The sequence below is a fragment of the Camponotus vicinus genome, unplaced genomic scaffold (assembly GCF_025532165.1).
Source record: "Camponotus vicinus isolate PSW18456_S1 unplaced genomic scaffold, iyCamVici1.0 SCAF_6, whole genome shotgun sequence".
In the NCBI taxonomy this organism is placed as follows: Eukaryota; Metazoa; Arthropoda; class Insecta; order Hymenoptera; family Formicidae; genus Camponotus; species Camponotus vicinus.
Window position 1 is genome coordinate 1456617 of NW_028141978.1, and position 19406 is coordinate 1476022.

General features: G+C 34.9%; 3 protein-coding genes across 11 annotated transcripts in view; 1 reads left to right on the forward strand and 2 right to left on the reverse strand.

The window, feature by feature from the left end:
• Positions 1-5363: 5363 nt before the first annotated feature.
• Positions 5364-10084, forward strand: LOC145973174 (uncharacterized). The gene is given in 11 exon segments (XM_083102412.1): positions 5364-5690; positions 6574-6640; positions 6769-7204; positions 7207-7258; positions 7525-7717; positions 7869-7976; positions 8036-8039; positions 8328-8447; positions 8449-8574; positions 9393-9541; positions 9750-10084. Coding segments are annotated over 9 exon segments (975 nt in total). The 5' UTR covers positions 5364-5690; positions 6574-6640; positions 6769-7102; the 3' UTR covers positions 9871-10084.
• On the reverse strand, positions 9619-14083 carry LOC145973289 (sodium channel protein Nach). The gene is made up of 12 exons (XM_083102557.1): positions 13793-14083; positions 13560-13702; positions 13303-13490; positions 13014-13164; positions 12755-12900; positions 12589-12682; positions 12139-12402; positions 11968-12073; positions 11733-11789; positions 11508-11631; positions 10648-10754; positions 9619-10542 (listed from the first exon to the last, which is right to left on the reverse strand). Exons 1-12 carry the CDS (start codon positions 13839-13841, stop codon positions 10217-10219), a joined length of 1755 nt encoding a protein of 584 aa, XP_082958683.1. The 5' UTR covers positions 13842-14083; the 3' UTR covers positions 9619-10216.
• A 354-nt stretch (positions 14084-14437) lies between these two features.
• Positions 14438-19406, reverse strand: part of Hnrnp-k (Heterogeneous nuclear ribonucleoprotein K) — an 86122-nt gene continuing 81153 nt past the window's right edge. For all 9 annotated transcript variants that reach the window (XM_083102649.1, XM_083102648.1, XM_083102656.1 and 6 more), the window contains 2 exons: positions 19102-19271; positions 14438-17558 (listed from right to left, as the gene is read on the reverse strand). In XM_083102649.1, the coding sequence (XP_082958775.1) occupies positions 17531-17558; positions 19102-19271 (198 nt within the window). In that variant the 3' untranslated portion in view covers positions 14438-17530. The remainder of the gene's footprint in view (positions 17559-19101; positions 19272-19406) is intronic.

Genomic DNA, 19406 nt, shown 5'->3' on the forward strand with positions numbered 1-19406 from the left:
AATAAATCCGTAAAGCAATATGATCATTACGCATTAAAATAATTATTATGAGACAATCATTCTGTTACGTCTCCAAATAGAAATTATCATAATTATTTCGCCTTAAATAACGAAACTTGGCGCGAAAAATTTTTCGATAAAAAGAAGTTGAAAAATTTTCCACAGTCGGAAATTGTGATAAAAGAGCGAGAAGCATTTTATATCAAGAAAGTTTTTAATATTTTAAAATGCGGGGAGTTTTTTTGCACGTGTACGAATATTATCGTTAATTAACGAAAAATATTCGCTGAGGAGACAGTTTCCCGCAATTATTTTAATTCCCTGGTATTAAAAAGAATAAAGAGTCAATATCAAGGAGAAATATTTAAGCACTTAACTTGACCTTATGGTTTCGGCCTTCTTGTTCTATGGAGGATCGATTGACGCACATGGAGGGCTGCGAGCGAACGGTGGCAAAACAGCTTCGCGATAAGAGCAACAGCCTCCAGCGAACATCGATAACATCCAGTTGCAGTTAATCCATGGCATGCCGTTACCTTAAGCTACGGGGTTGGCGATGATAAGGACACATGGGCATTATGCTTCGATTAAACTGATTAAACTAGGCTCGCTCAGAACTGTCTCAAATTGTCGTAGAACATTTTATTCCCCCACGCATTCCGTAGGAGTTTTATTTATGTAATATTACCAATTGCGCAACACTTCTAGTATAAAAGTTATTAAGTCTTACGTTAGCGTTAAGTGAATGAAAGAGAGAGATAGAAAAAGGAGGAGAAAAAGAGATGACAGTTTCTTGTTTTCATAAATCGATATCCACGAATTTTCAAGGGTGTGCAGAAAATTATTTTTTATCCTTCGGTATTTTTTCCGAGGTGTCACGTTATAATATCGTGGATTATGATACGGATGTGTTTGTGAGCGACTTCTTAATACAACGCGGCCTTTGTTCATCAACTTCGTCGTCGAAACCTTTGAAGTTAGAAGTTTCCTCTGAACGCTCAACAAAGTCCGACCTTCCTTTCTTTTCATCCACTTTTCAATTAATTGCACCTGAAAGAGGGTTGGCGACATACAATGTCCAATAAAGTTTCAGTTATTTTCGAACCGATTATTCCGTGAATTCTTTCTTCCGTTTTTTTATCCGTTTTTTTAGGATCCAAGCTTTGAGAGTTATCTTTAGAAAAGAAATATAGAAGTTAATCCTTGATCCTTTCAATCAAATCACTTTTCGCGCTATCATCGTAGATTTTCTCTTTCTACTTGTTGCTCCTTCGTTAATTAATCTCAAACTTATTACGATGTATATATATATATATATATATATATATATATATCTGTACATGCATAATAATTATCTAAACTTACGATTACGCACAATTACGTCAGCGCATTCCGGAATAATACACCCACATTTGCACGATCGAGCAAGTGACAAGTGCGTCGCATACTCGACTCGATGATTGGCAGATCGATCGAACTCTTGATTGAGCCTGACTGATCACTTCTCCGTATCAGCAGCCTTAAGAGAGAGACAGACACAGGGAAAGAGAGAGCTGACACGATAAATAAAGGATTGATGATAAGTAACGCGAGGGACAGAAATAGGCGCGGGGGTGGCGAGGTCCTATTCACAGATCGGTGACCCTCTCGAGAGTTCGTCGAGGCGAGGAGAATTTCTGGGTCGTGAAGACAATACATCGACAATATCACCTTTCTTCATTATCGCTACGCTTACTCATTTTTTTTCCTTTTTTTGCTAAGTTGTGACGAGAGAGAAAAAGAGAGAGAGAGAGGCGAAATGCGATGCATCGCCGCGATGCAGATAAATCGCGTTCCAACATCTTTGTATGAAGAAGGCAAGGTTTCGAGGTAATTAAGAGCCACGTAAGCGAGACTTCGGCATGAACTGCGCAGGAATTTTATCCAGAGACGAGAGAACAGATAGATGACGTATCACAATACGCCGAGCGATTGTTGCTGTTGATTTGAAAATTCAATTAAATTGACGCTACTAGAAAGCCATATATATTGGCTACACGGACATATTGAATGAAAAAACGATTAAATGACTGACCTCGTATTTAATGACGATACAAAATTAAAGATGAATTGGGGTGAATTGGGGAAAACTATAAATGTTTACGCATTTGGGAGACATGAAAAAAAATAGATAAAAATAGATAAAAAAATAGATAAAAATAGATAAAAATTAATCTAGATTTCGTACATATGTACGCACAGGGCATTCCGATATTGCTGGATATGGGTTTTAATGATAGATTCTTGACTAATTTTTCTCAAAGTATTAATAATTTTCGAATTATAAAGCTTTTAGCAAAATAAATTTTGAAGAATGAAATCACGATTTTTAATTAATTTTAATTAATTAAAATTTACTTTAATTTCAATCTTAATTTTAGTTACAATATATACATATAATGCAAAAATTTAAAAAATTGTAATAAATAATTATTTCTCAATTTTATCGCATAAGATTGACTTCAAAGCGGCTAAGGGATCTATCATTAAAAGGATATTCGGGATGCTCTTTTATGATAATAGGATTTTGAAATATTTTATATATATCGAATTTATGATATTGAAATACATCGGGTACATCTTCTATAAATAGTAGAGTTACGAATAAAGGATTTTTTGACGACAAGCGTCATTAGGATAATTTTATAATTATAATCACGAAATGGCTTTGCGTGGTCACGAACTGTTGAGTTTTAACCGATTATCGGGGGGATAGAAAACTACAAAGAATGTTTCGACGAAAAAAAATAGACGTCTCTCGTTACACGAAAAGTATTTCACTTACAAATTTTTTTAGATTTCATCGTGGATGACGCGACGAAAGCCGAACAGACGCCCACACATAAAATAGGGGTAATATAGAAAAAAAAGATGAAAGAAGAGATATAGAGGAGATGAAACACAGTAAAGCTAAATGCTGTTACACCCACGTTATTTGTGACTCACAATAAAAATTTACTCGGCAGGCACGTTCTTTCCTGGGTCCCTGCTGGCGTCGCTCGATAAATTTCACTTTTAAAGTGGCAAAGGGATTTGAATAGGATTCTAAATTGTTATCTCCGCTGGCGCGCGCTTTCTTACGCAAAATCCGGGGATAAATCGTTGTCGCATACTGTCGGACGATGCAAAGATCTGCAAATAAATATAGCCGCGCACATACGAAATTAAAGTCTGCATTTGCGGAACTTGTTTCCATAATTCTATACGTTAAATCAAGGATAATTGCATTAACAAATCGATTCTGAAGTGCAACGTGTTCTCCAGTGGAAACACAAAATCACGTTCAATTCACCTTCGTTTTTTTTTTGTTTTGAAATATATCGTTCTATTCTGTTCATATAACTCATATGAATAGAATCGTACGAATTTCAAATGGACTTCATCTGCGTTGCTTTGCAATAAATTCCAAACGTCATTAAGTGTGATCGACGATGCGAACGCAGACTCGAGTAGTCATTGAAATTGCGAACCGTCACGAAAGTGGAATTCCTGTGTGCGTCCGCGCGTCCATGATGTGGAGGAGTTAAACATCGTACGATGGCACGTGGAGAAACAGGAGAAGCGACCCCCGTTGCCGTGTAAACGAACCGCGTAAAACTAAGCATGAACTTTTAATTAAATGCATTAATAAGTAAAGGCACGTGCTGTTTCGTCGAAGACGATTATTGCGATTCGTTATGTGTGTCGCACAACTTTACATGCTAAAATTACAGTTATCTTTTCCGGATCTTTTTTTTCTAGGTACTAGAAAAAACGCTACTATTTTCCAGTACGATATATCATAAATTCCAAAAAATCCCGGCGGATAAAAACTCCAAGGATGCAATCCGCTTATCGAGAATTAAAATTTCTCGTTGCTGGTATTCATAAATCATGTACGTTTATCAGATTTTTCAAATTCCTGTACGTCCATAAAATTCCCACTTTTGAAACATTTAGGCAATCATAACTATCTTTTTTTCAGAAATAATATTTTTTTCTCTCTGAGAGAAAAATTTATTTCCGCATTCAAGATCAAATATCGTTTCATGAAACAATATTGTTCCAAATATACTATTTCGATATAAAATCTAATGATATAAAAAACAATTTATATTTCAATTTAATTTATTTATATTATTCAATTATCACAAGGTGATTTTTTAATTAAAATGTACATATCATCATCATTCATAATAAAAAAGCCTGAAATGTTGTTTTAAGTCGCATTAATCGAATCTGTCGTTGCCATTTTTCCGTGTGTTCGATTGACGGTGGCGGTGGTGATGCTAGTGATGCTGGTGATGGTGACGGTGAATGATGGTAATTTATATGTAATATTAATAAGAGAGAGAGAAAGAAGAGAAAAAGCAGAAGAAGAAGAAGAAGAAAGAGACAGATTATAATATTATATATTTAATATTGAAAATATGATAAATTATTTTATTTATATATTATTTATTTATATATTATTTATATATACTTAAATATATATATATTTATATATTTAAATATATATAAATATTAAATAAAATTATGTTATTACATAATAAAAAAAACTAAATGACGCGCACGCTTTGTAATGTTTAGCATAAGAAAAAAATATATGAATTTGCGGATAAAAGGAAAATTTTCGAAAAAAATGGATTCGTGAAATGATATTATTTGTATAAAATGAAAAGATTCATGATTAGTCTCCATGAGACCGTAATTAAACTTATTTTTTGTAAAATAATGAGATTTTAAAATATATAATAATAGTTTGTAATAAAATTATAAGCTAATATGCATCACACATACTTTAATTAAAGATAATAAATTTCTCAATGAAATTTATACATTAGTTATAATATAACTGTGTGATTATGAAATAATTCTGTTGATTTCATTTGAAATATAGATAAGTTAAATAAATAATAAAGTTAAATTTAATAAATATAAATATAAATAAATTAAATAAATAATAATGTTACATATTTAATACGTATGTATATACATAAATTATTGGAATCTCGTCAAGATATTGAACGTTATAAACTTGTTATGTTCGGGAAGTTTCAATTTGTTTGACAATGTATTAGATTTCGCTGTTCAAAGGATACATACGTGGGAATTAATAATATTTCAATATCTAATTATCGCCGGGAAGGCGGAGGCACAAAATGAACGATAGATTTTCGACTCTGCGATCGAAAATCAGGTCCCGCGCTTTGCACGACGAGGCGTTGCAAAGAATATGTTATGCCCTAAATTTTCGATATCATTAATTTAATGTCGCGAGGGTGACTGAAAGTGGTCGTGGCCGATATACGATCGATAATGGTTATCGCGGTTGTTTCCATGGATACATCAAAGCTGACCGTTGTAGCCGCGTAAGGAGGCTTTTTGCGATGCGGCGCGTGTACGATAAACTATTAAATAATCCCAAAGGTTGTCACGTGTAACAACAAGACGTGATGATGCGTGCATCCGTCCCGAACAAAAATATCGCCGTCAATCCTCGATCGGCATTCGAGATGTCGTAAATTCCAAGAGACATATCCGAGATTTTTCGCTCGAGGCTTCGACAAGTCCTTATCAGCGAATGCTTAATCGATCGCGGCTAACGTTTGCGACGATGTGTATCATTCCACGTACGCACTATTTGCGTATCCATTATCGCAGGATTATCGGTGAGCAAACCCCTCTCCAAATATGGCAGTTTTTATCGACTTTCGTTTTTACAGAATTTCGTTGATATTCAGTATATCTATGACGTGTCGCTCGCAATATTCTTGAGTATCTTTCAATAGACTGCGAATCTTTCGATACGCGTCAAAATTCAATTTTGACTGAAACGAGCTAATCGATTTATTTTCCAAGCGCGGCGCAATATTTTAAATTTAATTTTGAAAAATTATCAATATTATCTATTTCAATCATTCGGTATAAATAGATTAATTTTATGCGCATCACGCGAATTAGAAAAAAACCAATGACTTTCAAAGATGATCGTCGTTGGTAACGCAAGAGTTACCGCTGTTTTCTCAGACATGTATTAAGCGAGGATATCAGAAAGAGATAGGTAGACAGATTCGAACAATCCAACGTTTGATTCTGATACCGAGCTAAAAATGCTGAATTATATTTGAAGTATGCGCGTTAATAGAACAAATATACTATAGTTTAATTTACAAATAAAGATAAAATAGGAAAAATTGAATGTGATAGTTTGTTGAAACATTTAAAAGCTTTTGCACGCATGCGAGAGCTTTTAGAAGTACGTGACCTTTTATTCACATTTTCCGCTTTACGAATATCAATAATATTTTGAGATGGAAATTGTATTTGCGATGCGAATATCTCGCTTATCGGAATCCGTTTGAAAGTCTGGTATTTAGAAAGGCTGCGATTTATTTATGTAAATCGATAAGTTAATAAATTGTAATTATTACTCATTCGTTTTAATAAGTATACATTATTCTAATCCAAAAATGGATTACATATAATGTATACTTATTAAAATTTAAAGTTGAAAATTATTAAGACATTTTCTATTTACTTACTGGAGAGCAGAAGCGACACACCCGAAGAGCATTTTGCGTGCGAATCGTCTCGCTGTTCGAATTGGCACGCCTAATCGGTAAGTTTCTGTAAGTTTCTGATTCAGTTACCGCCTTCGTAATCCTAACTTCGATGTTCATCAGGCTTCAATTCAGCTGATGACTCGCAGGAGCTAAAAATCGAGCCTAATACCATGCTTTCCGTCAGTTTAACAGAACACTCCGTCATCCGATATCCCACGAGAATGGAATAGAGTTCTTCCTTTGCGAAAGTTTCTCAAGCGAAGAAAATGGGTCGAGAAGACCTCTCGTCCTGAGTGCACCAATACGAGGCAAATGGTGCGATGAGACCCACATATTTCAACATCACCGAGATGTACAATATGAGCGTACTATGCAGACGTTAAGGAAAAAGGAAGGAGATGGAGACAATCCTATGCATGATGTAGAGCGCGATCAGCAATGCGTTCCATGCTAACGACATTGATTCCAGATCAAAATCTCTGAGATACCCTAACAAGTATATACAGTATCATGGACTGATGATGGTCGAATCAAGCATCTGGGCCATTATCGAATACATCGTAATTATTCCCATAGTCTCCGCACTCGGGATAATCGGAAACTCGCTGAATCTCGTGGTCGAAATTTGAAGACGAAAATGCACTTAAAAGCGTCGACGTACACGAATTTGGCAGGTCGGTGAATATCAAGTCGGTGAAAGCATATACTTGTATATTGAACCAGCACGAAATTTCACCTCGCGCCTCGCATCGTTATTATTACGCATTCCAAGAGAATAATCATAATTATTCTGTGGTGACAATTGCATAATTCAATAAAGAGGAGAAATTTAAGAAAAAGAATAATGTTTCTTGTATTTTTTTGCTGTTTATATGATTATATTTTAATATTCTATATAATTCTCTTTCTTTCTCTTATTTTTAATCTTTTCATTTTATATTATTGGCATCTTCGGATTTAGACACCTGTATCCTGCTCTTCTTTTCCGCACTAGCCCGAGGCATTTTTCGATTTTACAAAGGATGGCTGGATTTCAACGCGTTTGTTCACTTTCCGATCGATTCCGTTACCTCGAATATCACAATCTGGGCTGCATTAGGCGTGAGCGTGGATAGATTAATGATAGTTTATAGGTAAAAATATAAAAATTATTTTCTCATATGTAAATTTGCAGATAAATATTTATTTTTATCTATTTGAGTCTTATTGATGAAAGGAAGCGTAAAATGTATATCTAATTAAATATATGCATTAAAATCTTTAACAAGAATTTGATTCACGCAGCTTGTCGAGATGCAAACCACCAAAGTTCTGCAGCCAACAAGTTGTACGCAAGTTGGTGATGTTCGCCAGGTGCTTCGCTATTTTGATCAATATACCATATTGCTTCATGTATATGTAACAATTGCGGCGATCTGATAACGAGTTTTTTTCATTCGCAGTAAGTAAAGAACCGTGTCGTAAATCGTGAAAAAAGTTTCTTTCTCGAAACATTTTAATATCCAAAAATGTGAATTTGCTTGAAAACAATTTCCTCTGCAGTGAGCAAAAAAAATTGTAAATTTGATTAAATATTTTCTAATTATTATTAATTATTATTTTCTTAATTGAAATATTTAAGTATTTAAATTAAATATGATATATTAAATCTAACATGACATCTATTTAACTTAATATTAAATATTTCAATTAAAAAAATATTTAGTTGAAAATATTTATCAAGTTTACAATTTTTTTTCTCAGTGTGCACTTCTCAAAAGACGATATTTCTTTGCACGAATTCAATTTCAATCGGCAAAATTGTATCCAGATGGCCTTTGCAGATGGTTCAATCTTCAGAATTGGTTACGATTTATAATATTCCGGTGTGATACTGGCCATATTCTTGGTCGATTCGAATGGCATCATGTGCTACTCTGTGAAAAAAGTTCTCAAGTAGAAACAGCTGTTGAAACGTAAAAACACACGCGAAGGGATCGTCTGCGGGTACGTAAATAATTTTTGCACAGGCAAAAATCTGTAAAAATATTGATTATCCATACCTGAAACAACAAAACATCATCGAGGTAATTTCATAATTAGTTCCGATGCTGAGAAAGCGCTCTCGTCCAGACGTATTCCGGTTCTAAACTTTAGAAATTGGAATCACAATTCGCTCTACGAGACTACTTGAAAATCTATTCTACTTTCGAGCATCTAAGCGAGCGGTATTCCTCCGGTTTAAAGCGTCTCAGGATGCGATTTGCATGAAACTCATTGGAAGACCAAGCGGTATCCGGAAACAGAATCTCGCGCGAGTCATTATTGTCGCGCGTAATTGGAAAAGTTTGTACAAAAACCGTACATCGTAAAATCGTGTTTTCGCGAGAGCAATTATTAAAACTTTCTCGTCGTTTGGCGCAGATAATGTTTTTATTATAATTTATAGTATCGTACACGAGCTATTTTCCTAGATAATGAACAATTTGCATTTTTCCAAGAACGAATTCATGCGATTTTTATGTTAAAAAACACAGAAAAAATATTCGTCCTTAATTATCTAAAGATTCTTGATTATCTAAAAAAAATATATTATTTAGACTTTAAATTACTTAACCATAAATTTATATTAGAGCATTATTCGCACGAAAAATATTGATATCAATGAAAATCGCCTGAATTTTATTCTATTGCATTTTTAACGATGAGCACATTTTAAATGCAGATTGTTTTGCAAAATAATTTTATTGAAATAAAATAATATTAAAAATTTGTTTTATTGTGAAAAAAATAAGTTTCGTTATTACTTCCCTTATTGGGGTTTGTTAGGTTCAAGCGAAATTAATGATTACGTTGGTCGGCATTGCCTTCGTGTTCCTCGTGGGCGAGCTGCCAACTCATTTGGCATCGAGTCGAAATGCCACAACCCTCTTTTACGACGGCAATCCCACCAAAGTCCAAGAGATCTTCATGGAAAGGTAAGCGAGTTTTAATCATAACTTTCATCGCACAAAAATATTGTTTCTTTATTAAAACAATTAAATACATGCATCGTTTCTCACGCACCGGAGGTAATGTTTTTTTCGTATCGATCGCGAATATGACGTCCTGTTCATATTTTCACAGATTTCGTCTATGGGCGATTTTCTGGATCGCGAATATGACGTCCTGTTCATATTTTCACAGATTTCGTCTATGGGCGATTTTCTGGAATGCGCTAGCGAGCTCGATGAATTTCATACTTTATTGCTTGCTGAATCCCTGCTTCCTCTGTGTATTTAAATGCTACTTCCACAGCATAACATAAACAGAAACTACGCGAGACCGAGAGCTTATTTCAATCAACAACTGGGAGCTAAAGCTAAGTGAAATATTTATATTATAATATATATATGAAATATTTATATTATAATATATATTATAATATTGTAATATATGTCACACACAGTGATGTTCTAAACATCTACAAATCTTGATACATTTAAAACTTTAATAAATAATATAATGAATAATCACAAAACATTGCTTATTTTAATAATAATAAAAATTATAATTCTATTCACACAAACACGCATATTCCTTAATCTGAGAAAAATCGATCAGCTGTCTTAGCCGCAATAATTGACTTGATCAGAATATATTAGAAAAGATTCTTAAAACTTAACGCGATCATGATATTTGTTGTCATAGTTTGTCGTTTCACGTTGATAAAAGGCTGGTTGATACCACGTAACAAAGACACGCTTGTCGTTCGATTTCTTATGGCTTTGTGGTTTCTGTAATTGAATTTCTCTCCTCGCCACAGGAATCGACAGAAACATTTCCGATGCCGGCGGCAAACTTGTATGGGATCGTTCTTGTCTTTTACGAGGCTGTCGTAAAACTTTGTTAAAAAATTGTTTGATCGAGAAATAAACCAATTCTATCACGCTCATCACGGAACCGCCCAGACAGAGACCAAAAATCCCGCCGAAGGATGCTGAAATAAATCGTGCGTGTGGTTTTATTAAATTTGAATAAGTTAAATTATATGAAAATTAAATTCAAAGATCGCTTCTTTCATGTTACGGAGATTCACACTCACCGAGAAGCGAATCCCAACTGATTATATTCTCCTTACGATACTCGACGTACGTCAGATCACCGAAAAATACATTCAAGAAAGATAGATTGCTTGTATTCAAGCCACGTCTATAAAATATACAAATAAATTTATTTTTATTTATAAGAGTAATTTAATAGTAATTTATGAAAAGGGGAAGAGAAGAGGAATCGGAGAGCAGGGAAGAGAATCTGTATCTGGAGAAGAGCGAAGCAGATCTGGAGGTAATGAGGAAAGGAATAAGGAGATTGATAAGAGTAGAGGAAATGGAAAAGGAAGAGGCAGTAGGAAGAGAAAAAGTTGCGGAGGCCATAGTAAGGAGGGAAAAGAGAGAGGAGGAGGAAGTAGAGAGTGTGAGGAAGCAGAGGCAGAGGAAGGGAGCGGAATAGCCATAGGAGAAGTAACCGATGTGAGAGCAGATTTAAGGGGGGGGGGGGTTTGAAAAGAAAGGAGTTAAACAGAAGGGGTATAGAGGGGTGGTATAGAGTTTGGAGATAAAGGAAAGAAGGGGGAGGAATGGTTAGATAAGGGAAAAGGGAAGAGGGAAGAGATTGATAAGAGGAAGATAAGAAAGTGTGGAAAAAGTGGAGAGAAGCAGGCCAGAAGAAAGGAGGATATATATATATATATATATATATATATATATATATATATATATATTAAGATGATTGAATACGAACTGTAATTCTAAGGGGAATTACTAAAGATATCTATCTATCTATCTATCTATTTATCTATCTATCTAATAGTAATTTATAATAGTAAATTAATAATACGAATAATATTTATTACGAGACAGAAAAAAAAGAAATTTTCCTCATTAGAGAAACGAGTAGACTTACGATATATCGGAATCGTAAGTCACATCATCCATCTTAACATCTTCTAGATTGATATGATACATTATATCGGTACATTGGGGTAGACACTTTCTACAAGTTTTCATCTTCCAGTACTCTGGTTTCCCTTAAATTGAGAAACTAATTAGTACTTTCCTATAAATCTTATATAATGTTTAATTACGATATATAAAATACAATGTATATGATCAAAAATTGTTTTCATACTTCGAATGTTCAAAAGGCAATCAAGATCGGGTAGAAAACATGTCCTTACTCCTACGTCTGTCAACGCATTAAAGATAATATTCTAAATTATCACACAAAGAATCTGGACGCAAAGTACTTTTGCTCTTATTAAATGTAATATTAAAAATTAAATTTTAAAAAATATATTAGTATCATATAACTGATCTGTTAATGATATTTAAACATTTATAATCTCGCATGCATAGAAACTTACGCATCTCCGGATAATAAAACGGCAAACAGCCGCATAATCGCTGAATGTTTTTCGCTAGGCATTCCGATACACATGATTGATAGCTGTAACGAGTTTCACCCGGTATCTATGCATAAATATCGTGTGTCATAAATATTTTTGTGGCAGAGAACCAAAGTCGGATTTATTTACCTCTTCGTCGAAATAGCACAGACGTTTTTCTATAGGAAGATATCGCAAACTTTCCATGCTTTTGATGGAAGTACTGGAGACAGTTATCACCAAAACGTGATCAGGTAACACAGACACTGTGTGTGTACCAATATCGGGAAAATCAATCGGGTCGTGTATCATCACAGAGGCCCCTATGTAAGGGCGCGAATTAGCCTTGTACGTGTTACCCTCGACGTTTAAGGCAACCGAAAGTCCCACATCGCGACCGCTCCCCGGCGCTTTCTATAAACCAAAAGTGCCCCCTTTTTATATCTACCCTAACAAACACCAGTAACAGTTATATAACACGTGTGTTACATTATATCTAAATTGTCGAGTGAGAGAAATTATAACTAGCCGTTATATAATTGTTACTTGGCGTTTGCTGAGATGTCCCTAGACACCACCCTTAATTAATATGATAATTACCAGAATTTTGCGCACACCCGGTAGGTCTGTGGAGGTAATGTCGAAATTGACGGAATTAAAATGCAGCGAATTGTGCATCTTTTCACCGATTTTGCTGAAATTTCGAACGAACAATTATCTGACAGTTGATTATCTCGAGTAAGTGTGACGTATCCGCGAGAATTACTTGTGCTTGACGTTCAAATTGTAATGGGAATTGAAGGCGCAGCAAAAACCCTCCCTGGTTTTGACTCTTTTGAAGATCTTGTTGCAATCGTAAATCTGTCCCATCCAAACGCATCTCACCAATAATGCGCTGCAAGGCTGCATTAACTGTGTGCGCGAGCAATATATTATTATTATTATTGATTTATAAAGATTTCTATATCATTGTGCATTATAAATAAATGTGAATTAATTGAAGTAATCATTTTCGAGAAACTTACCCGCTCCATGAGCATTTCGACCGTCGTGTTAAGACTATTAAAAATCTCCCTCGCAGTTACATTGTTCATTAAATTCTTATCAGGCCGTATCAGCTTTACGAGGGAAAAGAAAAATTTGTTGCTGTCCTCTATGCTGAACCCATTCGTATATCTATCGAATCGCGCAATATATTGTATCAATTTAAGGATATACTTTTTAGGGATACCATGTTGCTCTTTAGCTCCGTTCATCTAAAGTTGATTGAACTGAGAAAGAGAGAGAAAGAAAAACAAGATTGCAATATCTTACAAGCTTTTGGTGATATTGTCGGCGTGCGGACCATAAACTTTATTATTATTGCATATCGTGATGCCCGGAAAAGGCACTGTCCATATCGGATTCGTCGTATCGATGGACGTTACTATGGGATTGTTGGCATAATGATCCCATAAACGTAGCATGAGTATAACGCAGAATATGATGGATAATATACAAACCTACCGAGAGGACAAGTTTTCTCAAGCTCCTCATTTTTAGAGATCACAAGGATAAATTCCATTTCTTACCACAGACCAAAACGCACTGTCGATCACCGTCGCTCTATCCATCGTTATATAACGAAAACCGTGCAGACCCGTGTTCTTGCAATAAGCGTTCAACCATCGGTTCATGTATCTTTTTATATTGTATGTTAAGCATTTACGACGTCCTGCAATATCGCCGGATATACGCCATTCATTTAATGATGTTTGAAAAAAAGAAATAAAACAAATAATTGTATTATTCATATTTTTCTCACCACGTTTTGAATTCTTTAATTTAGACTTTTTATTCCAGTACGTCTTCATGTTTGTAAGAATTGAATGCTTGTGAAGAAAGCGATACTATTGAAAGAGCTAGTATATGTCAGGAGATTCGCCAAATGACTGAATGTATTGTCCAGGAGAACATGAGCTTGTAATTTTTTTGTTCAGTGTTTATTATTCTTTATTTTCGTTTCGATCGCTACGTTCAATTTTCCTTATCCAATATCCCTAAGTAAATTCGATGGAATGGTATTAAGACTTCAATGGTGATGATTAATAATATATCGAATATTCACTCAAACAAATTGCAATTACTCACAAAGATAGGATATTTGTCATACTAAGGCAATACATTCACCAATCGCGTAAAGTTCTATAATTTAAGATTCATTACTTTCAGGTAATTTTCAGATAAGTAATTGGAAGAAGTTGTTCTTGTATTTTTGCAAAAATACGAGACGTATTTGATAAATTCACTTAGCTCTAAATATATGGCTGACGAAGCACTTTTCGTACGTACATAATTATTTATAACTACAATGAAAAAAAAATAGTTTCATCACATTCCTCATATTACGATATCAAATTGGGAAATAGCACTTAACTTGATTCGATCGGATTGAAAGGAAACAAAAGCGCATTTGTACTAACTTTTATTTGACAAATAAAAAGTATCCGTTACAAATAATTGTAAACTGTATATCATATACAGTACACACACATCGTGATACGAACGAGTGTATAGCGCTCACTTTCTCTCTCTCGCTCTCTCTCTCCCACTTATAATGGTGCTCGCACGTTATCTTTACTTTCCAAAAACCCGATTCTCTTTCTCTCTGTAATAATCGGTTTATATATATATATGTATCTGGCATCAATATATATTTCCTCCATGCATTCGGACAGGCATCTATACACGCACTCTTTTGCATTCGCACACACACACGCGTGCTTACGTGCTTCTCGTCGTATAGTGTGAAACGGATTACATTTAACAAGTGTGTTAAAAGAAAAATGCATACACGCGGACGAAGCTTCACGCGGGATAATTTTGATTCAGTTTCGTTTGCGGGGTCGCACGTTATTTCAATTTTTAAAAAATTCACTGAAAAAATTCCCATGTAGACTTTGGCGGATAGAGACAATTCCGTGAACTGTTCACAGATCGATAATTTTGATGGTTTTTCTTTTACGTTGAAATCATTAAAATAATATTAATCGATCTAATTCCCTGCACACAAAAATAATATATAATGTAACACAACGTATTAGAGAAAAAAATTTCAAATCTCTCTGTATAGATCCGAATTTGAACAATGATGCAGTGTGCGAATTCAAAAAATAACTATTATAAAAAAATAAAGAATCTCATTGCAAAAAGTCGCAGCAATTTCTTCTGTGAACAGTAGATCGAAATCTATCGCTGTGAAAAATATGGGACATTTTTAAATCTATGTAAAACTCATCGCATGCATAGATTTAAACCTGCATGTGACGAATCACGTGTCTAGCGGTCGAAACTCATCTCTCTCGAAAAGATGCTTAAAAATGCCCTTTTGTAGGTACCCCGTAAGAAGGAAAGGAAGAGGCGAAGGAAGGAAAGGGACAGTGACTGGACTATCTGATCAGACTAAATGTATTCAGGGATTCGAGGAGAGAGAGGAAAGGGTGATTACGAATTAACGCGAGGTCGACCATCGGTAGCGGGAAAATTGGAAACGGCGATCGTAATGTTACATTGACCACAGCTTCTTTTATCAAAGTCAAGGGTTGTATAGTCCGGTATGCGTCATGATAATCATAACTCTTCAACGTTACTTTGAGAATTAAATTCGTTATATTCTCCGGGGCGGTTCATCAATCACGATCGCTCGAACGGCTGCGCTAGATAATTTTCGGTACAATTATTTAATTGTACTTGGAAAAAATTACCTATACGGCCGCTATTTGTTGTTTAAAAAATACAATCGCTCGAGCAGTTACGTTTCACAAGATAGTGCTCTATCTCTACGGTACAAGTATATATTTACAGATCATGTTATGAATCCGGCGTATGTCATACTTTTGAGAGACTACAGTCGTATCTTTGTGTGAAGTTTCGAATCAAAAATTTTACACATATTGACGAGGATGATCGTGCTAAAGGATTTTAGTTGCAATATAATTAACGGCAACAGCGTCGTGGTCTCGTTTCGATAATCTACATCTCACGTTTCTCTCGTGTATAAGAGAGGTGTTCTCTGTACAATATATAATAGAAAAATAACTAGAGGCGAATGAGAAACAAAGTGAAAAACACGCTTCATTTGAGACCTAACTGTCAAAAAATAAATCAGACATGATAACATTATTTTTATATTATTAATACACAACAGACTTCGTTGCAGATTCAGTATCGGTTTCATCGTTCCCTAAACCGCTTGGTTTCCTTCTTCGCCGATGGTGCCCCCTTATATTTACTTACGTGCCTCTTCATTAAATCTAATTACTCTTACTTATTATAACACTAAGAACGCTTATGCGTTCTCTATAGATAAAGGTATGATTAGTACAGATTTAGGGTGGGATATAATAACGTAAAAGATATTCTTATCAATAAATTGTATGATGATAATAATAATCAATATATAGTAACTACAATAATATATAATAATGCAACAGCAGAGAAACGGTATGCGGCAATTAAGGAAGGGGAAAGGATGTTAGTAGGTTTTATGTACAGTTTCTTTTCGCGATATATTTTTTTGTTATTTCTTTTCTCTTGTAAATATATTTGCCTAGTATGAAATCTTTTTTTCTCTCTCTCTTTCTCTCTCATTCATTGTCATTACAACCTTCTCGCTCTTTCGACACTGTTGCCCTCGCATTCACTCTAAGCATTTACTCTTACACTTCAATAGGATTAAAATTTGTAAAGAATTTATCAAAAAGCTGGAAAGAAACGCAAGGAGAAAAAAATGTGCGTTGTCAAGTCTCGATGTTCAGGAATCGCTTACACGTGTAAACGGTTTCAAATTGGCTGTTTCGCGATAGTGTTTCGATTATTCGTTGACACATTATATATTTCGAAATTAAAATGTTAAGTCCGATGAAAGGGAATAAGATTTAATTTTAAAAAGAGAGAAAAAGAGAGAGAGGGAGATACACGATGTCTCGACGTAAAAGCTTACGCTATTACGGTAGAGAAGGGATCATTCTTTGGATTTCTCTTTCAAGCGATAAATACGTTTTCTCGGGAATGCTAACATCGGGGAACACGATGCGATTGCTCGCCAGTTTGAAACCCCTCCCCCGCTGTCACATTGACAGGGTATGTGTGTATGTGTTTCGGACACGATACCAATAAGAGAGTTCTATACTAAAAAAAAGGCCGACATCGAAAATGTTAGCGATACTCGATTCGTAGATCAATTTACTTTGCAGGCGACGATGGGCGATTACCATCCTTGAGAATAATATCTCGCTGCATCAAGGTCACGTTAGCATAGACCATTAAGCGTTTCTCTTTCTGGGAGAGGGTGATTCACGTGTGGTGTATTTATATATGTATAAATTCTACAGATCATCCTTCTGCGCACAGCGCTCTGCCGGAAGTTGTTTCCGTGGGTGCATGTGTGTACTTGTTCCAGTTTCCACTTCCTCAGCGTTTACATGTTTACCCAAGAAATATTTCTAAAAAAAAATTACAAAAACGCATCTTTGGCTCCCCCTCCCCCGAATGCACCTATGGCTTAGTAATGATCTGCATTCTCGTGCACGCTGAAACAGAAAAAGTAACAAAATTTTCGTTTAGTCAAAAGCCGATGAAAAAATCAGAATTTGATACAATAGGAAGAAAAATGAGAGGAATTGAAATGATATATAATACGTAGCATATATATTATATATTTCTCTTATTTTTAATATATTAATTAAAATTTTTGATATATTAACTCGAATTTTTTTCGCTAGGAAAGCCATTTTCTAGAGAAATTTTTCAAAGATTAAATAAAAATGCAAAAAGATAAGAATGCAAGCATCTCACGTTGCGCAAGTTGAGATTAAACAAACTGTGATATGAAAAGCTTTAATTTAATGATATCCGAGCTGTGTCAGCTCGATCTTATAAATATATAAAGAATAATGACGCAGTAATAATAACGCTCGAAGCTTCAATCATATATTAGTATACGTCAAGAGTAGAAATGAATTATGTTATCAGGAGACCAAAATGGTCCGAATATTAATAAAATGTTACATCACTTCTTCACAGCCACTACTCGATTATTATATAAGCACATTTGTTATAAAAGGCGCTACTTTTAGTCGAGCGAAATTACGGCGCGTCGATGAGCAAACGAGGCGTAGCGGGGATGATGTTAGTTCCGAAAGCAGGTCTCGGGGGAGGCGACGTTCGTAAGCGCCTTTGTAGGATGATTAGTGATTCCTTGTTACATCGAAAGTAGAACAACAAAATCACTAGTCTTCCATACAACGGTGCTCCATTTTCCCTCATGCTGGGCTAGAGACTCTCTGGCGTGTCGTTCTCCTTTCTTCGTTCGTCTCTTTCTTTCCGTCTCGATTCCTCCTCCACCATTGCGAGTTTGTTACATTCACCTCCGTGTGTTTGGTTAGTCGGATTGTTTTAATTCCTAGAGGTGAGATGAGATGACGCGATGGCGACGATGCCGGTTATAAGCGGGCGGACGAAATACGAAGAATCGTGCGAGAACGGTAGAGAAGAATATTCCGATGATAGGACAGGCCATATAAAATCGAAGAGTTTGAATGCCAAGATGCGTATCACTCACAAGTTAATTATGCATTACATATAAATTAACTTTATCTTACAACATGTGTTTCAATTATTAAAATTATTAAAATTATTCATACTTTTCGAAAAATTCAAATTTATGATATATATGTGGATTTTCTCCCTTTTTCTTCGATTTTATTTTAACAAAATATAAATATTCTATATCATTATCAAAGATTTTTTTCGAAGTTTCGCAAAATCATAATAATGAAATAGCGGCGCATACAATATATATATACAATATCATGTATTATAAACTTTTATAACGCACAATTTTTATCGCGTAATTAGAAGGACGATATACACGTTTAAATGTGTTGCGCTATAAATATCGATGCCTCGTGATGTACTCTCCTATTTTTATTTAGCGGCTATTTGACAGTAAATGTGTGTTTGATTCCAAGTTTTGCCAATGTGATATAAGGATAGTGTTTAATGTTAATATGAAATGAAAAGCGGACACCTATGCATTAAATATATAATAAGAGTGTATGTCGTAATAATTACCTCTGCTGTAGCAGGTACTGGGCCATTTGTATCTGACTGGGAATCCCGGTAATAGTGATGATACGATCGTTACTCCCGGGCAGTGGCTCGTCTATAGTTATTCCAGCACCACTGTCGGACCTGATTTTTCTGATCCGCGCACCGCCTTTGCCAATTATAGCTCCAGCCAACTGCAAACAAGAATAAAATTCCGTAAATCAGGCTTTTCTCGCACTTTAAGATATAATCTAAGAGCAAGTACAATTCAATCTAAGATACCGCGATCATTGTTAACCATTGTATTTCTTTTTCAAGAATACAGAAAT

Excerpts from the sequence above, each read along its gene's own strand:
- LOC145973289 (XM_083102557.1), bottom strand. The coding sequence starts at position 13,841 with ATGAAGACGTACTGGAATAAAAAGTCTAAATTAAAGAATTCAAAACGT. Across the intron at positions 13,491-13,559 it reads ACAGTGCGTTTTGGTCTGTG|GTTTGTATATTATCCATCAT; the intron begins GTAAGAAATGGA and ends TCCTCTCGGTAG. Across the intron at positions 12,074-12,138 it reads TGTGCTATTTCGACGAAGAG|ATACCGGGTGAAACTCGTTA; the intron begins GTAAATAAATCC and ends ATTTATGCATAG.